Source organism: Plecotus auritus, assembly GCF_963455305.1.
Source record: "Plecotus auritus genome assembly, chromosome: 9".
NCBI lineage: Eukaryota > Metazoa > Chordata > Mammalia > Chiroptera > Vespertilionidae > Plecotus > Plecotus auritus.
The window spans coordinates 153,938,655-153,954,165 of NC_137783.1; the positions used below are offsets into that span (position 1 = coordinate 153,938,655).

General features: G+C 59.4%; 1 protein-coding gene across 1 annotated transcript; it reads right to left on the reverse strand.

Moving 5' to 3' along the window:
- Positions 1-9,310, reverse strand: LOC308233879 (pregnancy-associated glycoprotein-like; the record flags this gene model as incomplete). The annotated part of the gene is made up of 9 exons (XM_080640852.1): positions 1-150; positions 1,132-1,230; positions 1,317-1,461; positions 2,796-2,912; positions 4,985-5,184; positions 6,751-6,869; positions 6,959-7,076; positions 7,804-7,954; positions 9,258-9,310. 9 exons carry the CDS (start codon positions 9,308-9,310, stop codon positions 1-3), a joined length of 1,152 nt encoding a protein of 383 aa, XP_080496978.1.
- Positions 9,311-15,511: the final 6,201 nt, after the last annotated feature.

The window sequence follows — 15,511 nt, forward strand, 5'->3', positions numbered from 1 at the left end:
CTATGCCTTCGCAGGAGCCAAGCCGATCGTGTTGTTGGCCCGATTGAAGACGGTGAAATAGAGCCGCAGGAAGACGCCCCCCAGCACCCAGCGGCCGGAGCCGTCCGGGCTGTCGGTGACCAAGTTGGTGTAGCAGACGCCCTTCTCCTCCTGAGGGGAGGAAGCACAGCCCTCAGCCGCCCTCGCAGCCCGTCTCCCATCGGGCCTGGCAGCAGCTTTATCCCACCTTCCCCTGCGCCCTCCCCTCGGCTGTTTGCTCTGAGAGAATCCCCGCCTGCTCCCCTTGACCCCGCTTATCCTCCAAGACTGAGCCCAGCGCCTGGGCAGCCTTCCCGGCCCATGCCCCCTCCTTGGCACAGCCGGCTGGGTGGGGAGTCTTCCCCAGGGCTCCCTGTGTCTTCAGCCTCCGCACACGGGCCTACGGGGTGCCCCTGGCATGTCTCCCCGGGTCCCTGCAGGGTTCGGGCTGAGAGATTTTCAGTTGCTCTCTCCGTGGGCTGCCCCACGCCTCCTCGGTACACCGTGGGGAACCGGCACTTCTTAAGCCTCGACTATGTGCCAGGCACTGCCCGGTCACTGCGCACCTTTGTCCATGTCAGCGACTCACCACCACACAAAGGGGGGCTTGTTCCCCATTTCTCAGAGAATTGAGGCCAGGCTAGTAGCATTCGCACCCTAGGACTAGGGTGAGCTTATGATCTATCACCCAAGTCAGGACACTTGGAGATGGGAGGGAATACAGTGCCTGATTATGGGGGGACACGGGGACTGTCCCCAGCCAACCCCACTGTCCCTACTCTTTGCCTGACTCCGGGGTTACTGCCTACGTTTCCTGTCCATTGGTCCGAGTGCCCGGGTTGAAAGGACGCTCTCTGAGGGCGAGGCCATTAGCGCGCCCTCTCCTGGAGCCCAGCCCCGAGCCAGCAGGGGAGGCCGCTCGAAGTTCTCGGAGGGTGATGGGTCCCAGACCCCCTTCTATCAAGAGGCTGTGCTGTGGGAGGTGCCCTCCCAGCCAGGGCTGCCTGGCAGCATCTGCAATAGATCGTCCTGGCCTCCAGGGGGCCGCTCCGAGCCAAGGCCAAGGTCCCTCCAGTCCCAGATCTGAGAGCAGCCCCCAGGACGGGCCCTCACCCTCTGGGTGTAGGCGCTGGCTGGCACTGGGTAGGCGACGCCATTGATGGTGAAGACGATGTCAGGCAGGCTCTGGATGGCATCGCAGCTGACGACGTACTGTCAGAGAGAGGGAGAGGGAGGGTGACCCTGCGGGTCTTTCTGTGCGTGGGGAGTCCGGGGTGACCCTGGGCGTGACCCCTCACCTCGCCGGATCTGGTGGTATTGGCGCTGATGTTCCTCAGAATGTTGAGGATGGGGTTGGCTGGGCCAATCAGCACTGGGGTCCCGGTATCCATAATGGCCTGGCAGCTGTCGGGACAGGCCACGACCTTCCCGTCCATGGAGATGCTGAGGGACAGAGCAGGCGCCAGGGTCACTCGTGCCCTCTCCCACCGCGGCCCCTCCCTGCCGCCTGCAGAACAGCCTGCAGCTCCCGCCGGCCTCTGTCTCCTGTATTCCGGCCACACTGACCTTCCTGGGCTTCCTCTCAGGTCTTGAATGCATTGTGCTGTTTGTGACCCAGGGCCTTTGCACGCGCTGTCACCCTTCCTAGACCCACCCCAGCCCCTTAGTCTGGCTGATCTCTCCTGACCTCCAGGGTCCAGATCAGTCATCACTTTTTCAGGGAAGTGTTCCCCCCAGATTAGATCAGGCCCCTCTCCTCCCCCAGACTAGACCGGCAGAGCCTTCCTAGTTTCCAGGGTGCATCGGGGTGGGAACCCCAATTGCTGCTTGTGGTGGCTCACGCGTGTCTGCCCTCCTAGTCGGGAGAGCAAGCTGTGCCCTCTGCCCCTTTAGCGCCCATGCCCAGCGCACAGACATGCTCGACGGTGTTTGCCGAGGGAATGACAGGGCGAGTGGAGGAATGAGGTCACCGGGAGACACGACCTGCTGTGCGACTGGTTAAGAAGGCCACACGGTAATGACGGAGGTTCCCGGGAAGCAGGTGCTCAGAGAGGTAGGAGGGAGTGTGTTTCCCCCCCTGCCTCGCCCCCTCTTCCCCCAGGCTCCTCGCCAGGCGATGCCTGAGGCAGCCAGGGCGTGGGCCCCGAAGCACAGTTTAAGTTTCTGTCTGACAGTCTTACAAGCCCCCCACCCAGTGATCGCCCCCAATTCTCAGCCACCCGGGTCCCCGCTTTCCGGTGCTCTCGGTCCCATCCGCTGCCCCTTGGCTCCCAGGCCGGGTGGGAGGGGGTCCCGCTGTGTGATTTGCTTTCAGGCATTAGGATGGCGCCGACTTGTCTCCAGCCCAGGGTGGCGTGGGGGGTTCTCCTAGGCGGAGCGGCCTCCCGCTCGCCGCTCCCCTGTTTTCACGCTGGCGCCCCGTGTGCTGGGAACCCCTCTGGTCCGGCGACCTGGGATGTCCCTGTTCAGACGGTGGAAATCTCCTTCACCCCTTCTCACTGCGCTTGCCCTGGTCTGGGGGTGCACACCTCCCATGCTGCCCCCGCCACCGCCCTGTTGGCTCGGTCCCGGGCCTGTCCCCCTCCTTGTGCTCTGTGACGCGGCCGATCCCGTTTCTCTGGTCAGGACCCTGGTCAGGGCGGTTATAAACCCATGTTAGTGTGCGTGCCTATGCGTGTCTCTGTGTCTGTATGAGTCTGTGTGTATGCATGTGCGTTTGCAGGTGTGGCTGTCACTGGCGTGGTCCTTACCTGGGGGCGTGCATGGGGGCGTCTTACCTGTCCACAGTGATCTGCCAGTATTCCTGCGTGCTCACCGGCACCCACTGGAGCTCGCCCCGGTAGTAGGAGTGGTCCACGCCGCCGAACATCACCACGCTGCCCTTCTTCTCGTTGCTGTGGGGGTGGGGGGGTCTCTTGTGAGGGGAGGACAGTGGGTGGCGTTTCTCCAGCTCAGTGACCGAGGGGTGCACTGACCAGCGGCCACCCAGCCACACAGCACAGGGCCCCGCGGAGCAGGCACTGCTGGAACCCCCACTATTCCAATGGGAACTGGGCAGGAGGGCTGAGCATGTTCCAAGGTCGGTCCCCTGGCTACTGGGGAGCAAAGCCAAGGTTTGAACTTGAGATACTGGCAGGGCTTTAGCCGCCCACCTCTCTGAAGCCGGTCAGGTCCCCGCCCCCCCCCAGCCCTCGAGGCACGGCCAGAGGCTAAGGGGCCCAGGCAGACGCTCACTGGGGCCCCACTGCCCGCTGCCCCGTCCTGAAATCCCTCGTAGTTTTTGAACAAGAGGCCCCACATTTTCGTTTTGCACTGGTTCCTGCAGTGCAGCCGCCGGTCCCGGGCTCGGGAAAACCTGGCTGAGGGGAAGGAAACACCCCTGCCCACCTCCCCCTCCGGCTGCATCGAAGCGATCAGCACATCCCGTGGCCTTTCCCTTCCCCCTGAGTCCTGACTCCTCCATGGCTCCCCCCTTTCCCGCCTCCCTGGTCCAGCTCCTGCTCTCTCTCTCCAAAGAGGCTGAGCAGCCTCGTCCCTGGCCTCCCTGCCTCCTCTCCGGTCCATCATTCTCCAGCCAGCGCCTGGGGGAGCTTTCAGAAACATTGGTGGGATCAGGTCTGCTCCCTGCCTAGGCCGCTGCCAGAGGCCTCCACTCCCACCTAAAACAAAGCCCTGGGCGGCCGTGCCCCTGCCTGCCCCTCACACTCCCCGCCCGCCCCCGGCCTGCCTTCCCTCCTCCCTCCCTCCCCGCTCCAGCCACACTGCCCTGCTGGTCCTCTATTGCCCCTGGGCCTCCTCCCCCATCGCCAGGCCTCGTGCAGAGAGGTCCCTGCCCTGCCCGTCGGACACCACGCTCCCACCTCTGTGGTTCTGTCACCGCGTTTTACCGCTTTCCCACAGCCAGTCTCCACCCGCATGTGAGATGTTTCCTCTTATCTACTTCCTCGCTCCCTGTGGGCCTCTCTTCCCTCTCACCTGTCTGCGTCACGTGCACAGAGCAGTACCCAGCGCATAGTAGGTGCTCAATGGATACTTGTTAAACGGCTCACCTCCTTGACTCGGTACAAACACCCCAGAGGCTCAGCACATGCTGCAGAGGCTGGAGCTCAGGCCCCCACAGAGCCCACAGCCTCACCCACACTCCGCATCCTGCACACGGTCTGCCCGCCGGGTCCCTCCGGTCTGTGTGCTCCCTCCACCCGCTCCAGACCCTCAGCCCGTCAGGGAGGGTAGCTTTTCCAGTGCCGGCCCAGGACTGGAGACCTGCTGATGGCTTGACCACCCGCCAGAGGGGACGGCCCTGCGGCCGAGTTCGAGTTTCACCACGACCAGTGTGTGTCTGGGTAATATTGTGCAAAGCTCCTCTCTGAGCCTCAGTTCCTCAGTTTCCCCGTCCGTCCAAGGAGGGACTAGAAGTACAGGGGTCGGCAAACTTTAAAAAGTGCTAGATTGTGCCCTAGCTGGTTTGGCTCAGTGTACAGAGCATTGGCCTGCGGACTGAAGGGTCCCGGACTCGACCCCTGGCCCTGGCCGGGCGCACGTAAGAGGCCACCAATCGATGTGTCTCTCTTGCATCAATGTTTCTCTCTGTGTCTCTCCTCCTGCCTTCCACTCTCTCCAAAAATCAATGGGGAAAATCCTCGGGTGAGGATTAACAGGAAGGATAATAAAGTAAAAATGCTAGATTGTCAATATTTTGGGCTCCACTGGCTGCGTGATCTCATATGACAAGTGCTCGATGCTGCCATTGTATCGCAGAAGCAGCCGCAGACAGGATGTGACTGAAGGAGCAGGGCTGTGTTCCAGTAAAACTTCACTCATAAAAGCAGGTGGCGGCCACATGTGGCCGGGGACCACTATTTGCTGACCCTGGACTAGAGTGCCCTCAGAAAATGGGGGGCCGGTCGTCTACCGTTTCTGAGGCGCCTGAAGGCATCCGGGGAGGGGCGTGCCCAGCCAGGCTTACCTGCTCAGGTAGAAGGCGAAGAGGTTCTCAGATATGAGGCTTTGGTTCCACATGCTGTCGAAGAGCGGGGTGGTGTCTTTGAGTGCGAGTGAGGGGTAGGCCAGGCCCAGGATGCCGTCGAAGACCGCGAATTCCAAGGACAGGCTGGACTCAGTCTTGCTTAGGCCAAATGCCTGGGATTTGCACACAAGGTCCCCGATCTGTGGGGGACAGGGTGGTCTCATGCGAAGGTTGGGAAGCGGAGCTGGGGCTGGGCCAGGGGGGGTGAGGGGGTTATGCCACCAGCACCCCAGGCATCAGCTGAGGTGCGGCTGCACTGGAGGTGCCGGAGCAGCACGCACTGTGCATTGCTGAGGAATCCAACCTTTGCCTGCCCTCCTGCTAGCAGCACCCCAGGCAGTAAAACACCCCCATTCCCCTGCACGGCGGGGCGACTGGGGAGCGGGCCAAGCGGCTCCCCCTTGCAGGCCCCAATGAGCAGAGAGCGGGAGAGTCTAGTGTTTGGCGTTCCCGAGATCTGGTGGCAGAAACTGAGTGAATTCGCTGCGATTCCCTGTGGGTTCTGCACCCCAGGTGTGCACGGGGCCGCCGAGTTCTTGTGAAAAGACTGACTGCCTGGGGTCCTCTCCGCTTTGCTCAGTGGATAAAGCGTTGGCCTGCGGACTGAAGGGTCCCGGGTTCAAATCCACTCACGGGTTGTGGGCTGGATGCCAGTAAGGGGCGTGTAGGAGGCAGCCCATCAATGATTCTCCCTCATCATGGATGTTTCTCTCTCTCTCTCTCTCTCCCTCTCCTTTCCCTTCCCGTCTGCGATCAATGAAAAAAAAGGCTTCCTGGGAAACATGTGTTTGTGCATATGTGCGTGTGTGTGTGTGTGTGTGTGTGTGTGTGTGTGGCACTTTGGGCAGGAAGCCCAGTTTTTCTTAGATTCTCAAAGGCCCCCAAAGTAAGAGCTTTTACTCAGGCCGTCCTGCACCCGTGGCCCTGCTTCCCTGCCCTGGTGTCTGGAGCCCTCGGCAGCCCCCCGACACCCAGATCCGTTCTCCCGTCTCCCGGAAAATCCCCCACAGCTGCCGAGCCCTGACTCGCACCCCCGCTGTGCTGCTCCCGGTGTGGGCCGTGGGCAGGCCCTCCCCCTCTCCCTCGGGTCCCTGCTCTGCATGCAGGTAGCAGTAGCGCCTCCCCCTGGGGGTGTTGCAGGATTGGACCCATTGTTACCAGGACGTGCCCAGCACCGTGCCTGGCACCATCTGGGAATGTAACAGTGGGTTTTCCCCCGGCTGGCGGGGCTCAGTGGCTGAGCGAGGACCTACGAACCAGGAGGTCACGGTTCGATTCCGGTCAAGGGCACATGCCAGGCTTGTGGGCTGATCCCCAGTGGGGCCTGCAGCAGGTAGCCGGTCAGTGATTCTCTCTCATCATGGATTTGTCTCTCCCTCCCTCTCCCTTCCTCTCTGAAATTAATAAAAATATATATTTAAAAAACAAATGAAAATGGGACTGCCCTCACCTCTCCTGCTCCCAGCAAAACCAGCCTCGAGCTCACCACGGGCAAGAGCTGCAAATGCCCGCCTCTCGTGCCATGACCGCTCGCTGGCCTGGCTACTCGGGGGCTTGTCTGTGTGGCGCTGTCTCCCCAAGGCAGATGGCCAACCGCTGGGGGACTGTGCGGGAGACGGTGTGTCCAGCTGACCCTGGATCTGGTGCCGTGAGCAGTGAGCAGAGGTCGCCAGGCCCCGCCGGGCCGCAGCCCCGCTACCACTCACCCGCACATCGTCGTAGCCCAGTACCCCGGTCACACTGGCTGATGCATACAGCAGCTCGATGGGGTGGTCCGTGCTCTGAAAGGTGGATGACCTCGGGGGGTTGAAGTTTTTGTGTGTCACTGCAGATAGAGAGCAAGTGTCCTTCAGCTGCCAGAGTCGGGGCAGGGCCGGGGGCCAGAGTGGGGGCCGCGAGGGTGCGGGCACTCACCACAGGCAGGACTGGAGCAGTAGATGGAGGGCACCCACAAGTCAGCCGAGCCTGTGTCAAAGATGACCTTGAACTTCTGAGGGGGCGTTCCAATGCTGATGGTGCCAACGTAGTACAGCTGCCGGGCGGGGAGGGGGGTTAGGGTGTCCCTGTTTCCTGGAATCGCTCTCCCACTGCACAGCCGCGGCTCAGGCGGTGCCTTCATTTGAAATTTTCTCACTTTCCCCTGCCGCTCTCTAAATCCTCGCAGCCTTCACGGCCCAGCTGGCCTGCTCCCTCCTCCGGGAAGCCCTCCCAGGTCACCCAGGCCACTGTCTCCCAGCTCAGCGCCGGGTTATGTCACTATCACAGGCGGCCCTTTCATTTGGCGTTTATCTTCCTGCAGAATAGGCCAGACCCTCTGTGGTCGGCAGCCATAACCACACTGCTGGCGTTTTCTACCTCCCACACTGCAGGGGCTCAGGGACGCTTTGTTGGGGGCGTTCTCGGGGCTGCGGAGGCTGAGCGTCCTCTGCCTGGGGTGTCAAACTGCAGTCCCCGCGGAGGCAGCGGTGCGTCTTGTTCAGAAGGAATAGAATCTGCCCAACCCCCACCTGGTCCGCAGGGCCCAGCGACGTGTCCTTGGCCCCAGATGGATGTCTGCCTGCCGCCTGACCAGCGCTGGTCTCGGTCACCACAGACCAAGAGCCGAGGGGGAAGTGCCTTCTCCCCGGGGAGGGACCCCTGCTCCCCAGCTTTGCTGCCTGCAGGAGCCCCGCCCCCCCTCCTGGCTCCCACCCCTGGGGGACCCCCAGTGCTCGGCCAGCACCTCGGGAAGGCTGCGGGCTGCGCCCCGCCACACTCACGTCCAGGTAGTTCCTCATGGGTTGGAAAGTGACGCCCTCCCTGCTCAGGAACTTGTAGGCGTGGCTGTAGGGGTGCCGCTGGAGGTAGTCTTTCAGCAGGTCCTTCTCCCGCAGGCTCTCCCGCATGGACTTGACCTTCGTCAGAGGGATGCTTCCGGGAAAGACCACAGATAAGACAGCAGCTCCCCACCCCGTGGCTCAGTGTGGCCGCCAGGCCTGGCGTTGGAGCCGCACCGCGTCTTCCCCGAGGGTGTTCACAGGCCATCTTATGCGGGGCAGGCCGCCCAGCAAACGCAGGCAAAGGCCGGACAGTGGGCGCAGGTCTGAGCGCAAGGCCTGTTGCAGCCCCGGGGAAGCCACATGCCCGTGCGGAGCCTCCGTTACCCCAACGTAAAGAAGTGGGGTGAGGACAGGCCTCCCACGGGGTGTCTGGGGCTTTGAGGAAGAAGATGGACCGAAGGCCCCTGACCAAGGGAACAGCAAGTGCTGTCGCCATTGTAATCTGACCAGCTCCCTGTCCAAGAAGCCCTGGAGGGAGCGCAGTGGGGATCACCCACTTTTACAGGGAAGAACCTGAAAGGCAGGGTGTTCGGGACCTGGCTGTGGCCACCTGCTCATTAAGGCAAAACTGGGCCCCGGGGGACCACTCCGGGCCCTTCTCCAGGGTCAGGCAGAGGGGAGGCTGGAGGTGGGCGAAGGAGCCGGGAGATGGAGAAGACATTAGGGAAAGCCAGATGACAGAGGGGCATGCAAGAATCTAAACAGAACGAAAAACTCACGGAGTTCCGCGCCTACAGAGACATCGGAAGAGACGGAGAGATAGAAGAGATACACACAGGTGGAGACAGGTGCACACAGAGAGGAGGGAGAGCGTGGAGAGTGAGCACCAAATGGGAGAGAAATACTGTCCCCAACGGGACCACCCACACAGCGGCTTAGGTGGTGTCATGAGCAATCCTGGGGGCACCATCCACACGGCAGCCTGGCGTTGTAGAACCCCCAGACCTGTCCCCGGACCCCTGGCCCAACAGTGCACATGGCTAGCTACTCATCAGTGCATGGAGAAGTGGCCCTGGACAGTGTCCTTCAGTGAATAGAGCATCCACCTTCGGACTGAAGCGTCCCAGGTTCGAATCTCGTCAAGGGCATGTACCTCGGTTGCAGGCTCCTCCCTGGCCCAGGCCCAGGTCAGGGCTCGTGCAGGAGGCAACCTATCAATGTGTCATTCTCACATCGATGTTTCTCTCTGTCTCTCCCCTTGCCTTCCACTCTCCCTAAAAATCAATGGGAAAATACCTCCGTTGAGGATTAACAAAAATGAAGATAAAAAAATACAGGGAGACTCGGACTTTAGGACAGGGAATCATGGAGTTCCCTTTTCCACCCCTGAGCGGCGGAAGGAAGTATAAGGGGACAATGAGAGAGAGGCCGGGAGAGAGCTGTCCCCTACTCACGTGACTAGGCACTCGGAGTGGGCCAGGAGGCTGAGGAACACGATCCACCTCATTGTGCGTTCTTCCCCGCGTGGAGTCCTCAGGAAGGCTAGGGTTTGGAGCATGCGGGGATGGGCCAGCGCTGCCGATATATATGCTCTGACCTGTGGTGTTATCTGCTGGGAGGGCTGCTGATGGCCCTGATAAAACACTGCAATCCTCCTGATAAGATCTTTATTCCCATCAGCACTACAAACCTCCTGATAAAATCTTTATTCCCATTAGCGTTAGGGATTGGGGGGTGGGGCAGGGCGGGGGTGGGGAAGAAGACTTAGAAAAGTTCGGAATACAGAGATCTGTATCGTAATCTCTTCCTTGGGGCATGGCTAGGGACAAACCCAAACCACATGACCTCCGCAGGAGTGGGGAGATGTGTGATCCCTCGGAGGTAGAGCATGCTAATCCTATCTAATAAAGAGGGAATGTGCTAATTGATCATCACTCTGTCACAAAGATGGCTGCACCCACAGCTGAGGCCAAGTTCCCATAAGGAGCCTTAACAAGCAATCACCAGGGATCTGAGGCTATGCTCTCCCCCGCCCCCATGGGGCTTGACAGGAGACCTCAGACTGCACCCCCCACCCAACAGGGCTTGACGGGGCACCTCAAGGTGTGCTCCCCGTCCTGGTGCTGGGCTAGGGGATCTCAGGCTGCTCTCCGTGCCCCAGCACCAGGCCGGGGGACCTCAGGCCGCGCCCCCAACTCTGCAGGGCTTGACGGGGGACCTCAAGGTGCGCTTTCTGTCCTGGTGCTGGGCTAGGGGACCTCAGACTGCTCCCTCCGCCCCAGTGCCAGGCTGGAGGAACTTAGGCCCTGCCCCCCACCAGGTGGGGCTTGACAGGGGACCTCAGGCTGTACTCCCCGCTCTAGCACTGGGCCAGGGACCCTGAGGCTGCGCCCCCTTGCCTGGCTGGGCTTGACAGGAGACCTCATGGCGGGCCCCTCCCAGCAGGGCTTGATGGGGGACCTCAAGGTGCACCCCCAGTGCTGGGTTAGGGGAACTAAGGCCATGCCCCCGACCAGCGGGACTTGACAGGGGACCTGAGGCTGTGCTCCCCTCCCAGTGCTGGGCTGGTGGACCTGAAGCTGAACCCCACCGCCAGGTGGGGCCTGACCGAGGACCTCAGTCCATGCCCTCCACCAAGCAGGGCTTGACGGGATCTCAGGCTGTGTCCCCCACCTGGCGGGGCTTGACGGAGGACCTCAAGGCATGCCCCATGCCCAGTTTGGGCTGGTGGTCTCAGGCCAGGCCCTCCGTCCTGGCGCTGGGCCAGGGGACCTGAGGCTATGCACCCTTGACAAGGGTGGGACTGGCCGGGTCTGGATCTAGCCCAATGGGTGTGGGCGGGGGGGGGGAGGGGGGCGGCAGGGTCTGGATCTCAGGCAATTTTGAGGTGCATGTGGATGGGCAGGGACTTGACTCTGGGTCCTGTGGTGAGCCCCAGACTCTGACAGGAGGAAGGTTTTCATATACATTTTACTAATTTTCTTTCATCTCTGACACCTCTATTATAGAGAAAGGGCGAATAGCAATATTAAATTATTTCCTCTAATTAATCCGCTTTTAATGTGCACAAATTTCGTGCACCGGGTCACTAGTTTCAACACATGTGTCCATATTCTAGATCCTGATTTGAATAAATAAGCTGTTCAAAGGCATTATTTGAGAGAGTCGGGAAGATTTCAGCACAGACTAGATCTTAGGTGAGATTGGAGTTGTTCATTTTGTTTGGGGTGAAAAAGCATTGTGGGCCTATACAGAGTGACCCCCCAAAAATATATGCACGCGTTACCAGCTGGTAGCTCCGTTGTGAAAATGAAATGCACTTTAATAAACACTGCCTTTTTCATTATTCAAAGCGTGTGCATACATAATGGGGGGACACCTGTGTATTCTGTGGAGTGATGCCCTCTGCTGATACTATCACAGCAAAACGAATAAAGGGTAAAGGCCTGAAGTGAGGGTCTAGAGAGAAGGGATGTGCATAGCTGCTGTGCATCGCACGGTGTCCCCCCTCCAAGTCATGTTGTAGCCTCACTCCCAATAGGATGCTACATGGCGATGGGGACCCTGGGAGGTGACTTGGTTGAGGTGAGGTCACGAGGGTGCCTGCCCCTGCCCCTGCCCCCCACAATGTGAGACACAGCTGACACCCAGCTCGGCCCCTGGCAGCGGGGCTCCCGGCCTCCGGCGCTGGCAGCCTGGGCGGAGAGGAAGAACGTTGTCCGTTTGATGCTAAATGATGAAACAAAGCCTCGTGACACTCCGTTTTGAAAGCTCTTATGTTGGAAGGGACAAGAGGTTTAAACACTGTCATTTGGAGCGTCTGTCTGTATCGATGCCCCGAGGGGCCCAAGCGGAGGACGAGGCGGCCTCCAGGGCCAGTCCGCGATTCTCACCTGCCCGTTTCCCGCTCCTCCTGAACCGGGCCCGCCACCCCTGGGGCTGGGCCGTGGTCCAGCTGGAGAAGTGGGGAGCCACGTCAGCGCCTGGAGGTGGGAGGAATGAGGAAACGCTGAGGGAAATGGCTGCCTCTGCTCTGCCGCAGGGGGAGGCACAGGCCTGGGCAGCAGCCGCCAAGCAGTGAGCCGCGGGTCCTTGGAAGGGAAGGGGGTGCAGAGCCGAGTAACAGAGAAGGCCGCCGGCCAGGCCCCGGCCCGGGGTGGGGAAGAGGCCTGGGCAGGATGGAGCTCGGCGCCCCGTGCCACTGCGCCTCTGGCACCCTGTGCTGGGGCACCCTGTGCTGGACATGGAGGGGGTCGGCAGGTCAGTGGAGCATGAAAACCGTGCCTCATGGCTCTCGCCTTCCTGCAGGCCTGGGACCGGAGCCCTGGTGTTGGCATCCACACCGTTAGGAGAGGCGATCCCTCACCCAGCTCGGGTTTCATGGTTTGGTTTTGTTTTTAGTAAATATTTTTGTAATTTTTTAAAGATATTTTTATTAAGGTAATATATGTGTACATACCTTACCATTGCCCCCCCACCCCACTCCCATACATGCCCTCACCCCCCAATGTTTTGCATCCGTTGGTTACTCTCATATGCATGCATATAAGTCCTTCGGTTGATCTCTTATTTCCCCCACCTCTCCCTAAGCTTCCCGCTGTAATTTTACAATCTGTTTGATCCTTTACTGCCTCTGTATCTATCTTTTTGTACAACAGTTTATAATGTTTTTTATTATCCACAAATGAGTGAGATCATGTGGTATTTTTCTTTCATTGACTGGCTTAATAAATACTTTTATTGATTTGAGAGAGGAAGGGGGAGAGAGAGAAACATCAGTGATGCGAGAGAGTCATCAATTGGCTGCTGCCTGTGCGCCCCGGGCATGTGCCCTGACCAGGAATCGGACCGTGACCTCCTGGTCCACATGTCGACGGTCAACCACTGGGCCACCACGCCGGGCCCAGCGCACGTTTCTATTAAAGAGCCCCCCCTCCATTGATAGCCCCTCCGTATGACGACCCTGTCGAGCCCACCGGATCACGTGGCAGCTGTCCACGGGGCAGGCCCAGGGCTCTCACGCTCATGATGGCAGTTACACGGCACCTGTCTGCCACCCCATCCCGCTCAAGGGCGGCAGCGCCAGGCGGTCAGGCTCCGGCCAACGTGTGTCTGGCCGTCACTGACACTCAGTGTGGAACAAGTCCAGTCTCCTGACATGGAGACAGGCTGAGCGCCGACCTATGAACCAGGAGGTCACGGTTCAATCCCCGATCAGGGCACACGTAGGAGGCAGCCAGTCAATGATTCTCTCTCATCATTGAGGTTTCTGTCGCTTTCACCTTCTCTGAAATAAATATTTGATTTCAGAGAGAGCGAGAGAGAGAGAGAGAGAGAGAGAGAGAGCTAGCGGGCTGGGGCACCTTGGGCAAGGCTGGGCATCACCTGGGTCCCAGCTAACGGCAGGTTGAGGTCCGGCCTCAGGGTCAAGCGCTCCTGCTGATGCCCGTGGCCACCTGTTGGGAAGGAAGAGAGGAACCAGGTTCTGCCCGGGAACGGCCACTCCTGGGCCCCAGGACCCCTCGGGGAGAGGGCACAGCACCCTGGTCCTGCGGGTGCCGGGCTTTCGCCAGGAGCGCGAGCAAGAGGCCAGTCATCAGTGCGCTGTCACTGTGCCTCGGGCGTGGTGGGGCTGCGCCTCCAGCTTATCGGCGCGCCGGCCCAGGAGAACTCCTTGTGTTGATAGCCCTGCTCTGCCCTCAGGCTGCACGCAGCACGGAGCTGCTGTTCTGGGAGGGGGTGACGCATTGCTGGTAACTCACTCGCCAAGTGTCTGATGAGGTCACCGTGAGGGTGCCTGCGGCCTGATGCCCGGTGCGTCCGGTGTGGAAGGACGACTGGAGAAGTAGCCATTTCCTGGGCTTGGTTACCGTGGGCCTTTGCAATCGCTGTTGCCCGTCTGGAATGTTCTTCTCCCAGCGCTCTGCACGGCTGGCCCTTCTTCATATTCAGCTGTCCTTCTGCACTGCCCCCTCCTCGGTGCGGTCTGCCCTGGCCACGCTGGTCCCCGGACACAGACCATGACTCATTTGAGGAGCCCCAGACACCGAATGCATGTTCCCATGTGCTTTGCATGGGAGCCCACAACCCAGGCATGTACCCTGACGGGGAATCGAACCATGACCTCCGGGTTCCTAGGTGGGTGCTCAGCCCCTGAGCCACTCACCTGGGCAGACACCTCTGTCCTTTAGGGAACGATGCTTGGCGTTTTCCTGATCTTAAAAGCTGGCACTGAAAAATAATAATAAAAGCATCAGATGAGAGGAGCGATCGCCCATGTGCTGCTCCTGGGTCTGACTGTTGTCATACACACGTTGTCTTTCTCTGCCGTGTGTGTGACGTTAGCAGTAGTTCATGCTGCGGAGGGACACACACTGCCCAAAGGCTTTCTGTAGGTTAACGCCTGGAATCTTCCCCACAGACCGAGAAGGTGGGACTGGCTTTTCCTGTCATTCTCTTAGGTGTAGTATTGGTACAGCCTGATTGAGGTGTGTTTCCCACCTCATAAAAGCCACCATTTCAGGCATGTAGTTCGGTATGATTTAGGGTACTCATGGAGCTGTACGGCCATCCCATGATTTAATTTGAGAACATTTTTGATACCCCAAAAAGCAAAGCCATACACATTAATAGCCAACCTTCACTTCCAACCCTGCCCTTGCCCCAACTACAAGAGAAGATACTGTTGTTATTAATTAACTAGAGGCCCGTTGCACGAAGATTCATGCAAGAATAGGCCTTGCTTCCCCTGCCTTCACTCCTGGCCACCCGGGAGCCTGCAAGTCCTCGCTCCCGGCTGGAGTGCGGCTCCTGTAGCTCCCTCTGCCCCCGCTCTCCGCCCTTCCCCTCATAGCAGGCATCTTGCCCTGCCCACCGCTGCACGCCTATGTATGCAAATTAACCCACCATCTTTGTTGTGTCAATTTGCATACTCCTGATTGACTGATGGTCGTCATGGAGGTACAGTCAATTTGCATATTTCTCTTTTATTGCTGTAGATTGTTTTTTTATTGCAGTAAGAACATTTACTATGAAATCTACCCTATAAATATAAATTTTCTTATTCTCACCAGAGGATGTTTTTTCCATTGATTTTTAGAGCGAGTGGAAGTGGGGGAAGAAGAGAGGGGGAGAGTCGGAGAAGCATAGATGTGAGAGAAACATCGATTGGTTACCTTCTGCACATGCTGGACCAGGGTCAGCGTTGAAACTGCAACTCAGGGACATCCTCCTGACTGGGAATTGAACCTGTGACCCGTCAGCGTGCAGGCCAACACTCTGACCACGGAGCCACACTGGGCAGGACTCAACAAAACTCAGCTGCACAATGGAGTATTGTTACCTATAGGCACAGTGTTCCATAACAGACCCCTAGACGCATTCACCTTGCATAACCCGCATTACTGCAATCTACCTGTTGGATAGCAGCCCCCCCCTTCCCCTCACCCTGACAGCCACCATGGCCCGCTCTGCTTCTGTGAGCCTGACGATGGAAGGCGCCTCAGGGACCTGGGCTCATAGGGTTCACCCTCTGGACTGGCTCACCGCCCTTAGCGTAAGCCCGCGGGTCCCAGCCTGCTGCCGATGGCAGGTGCTCTCCTCCTCATGGCCGAGCACTGCTCCATCGACGTCTGTGCGCGGGTCCTTCACCCACACGTCGGTTGAGGGGCGCTTGCCTGTTTCCACGTGTTGGCTGTTGTGAACAACA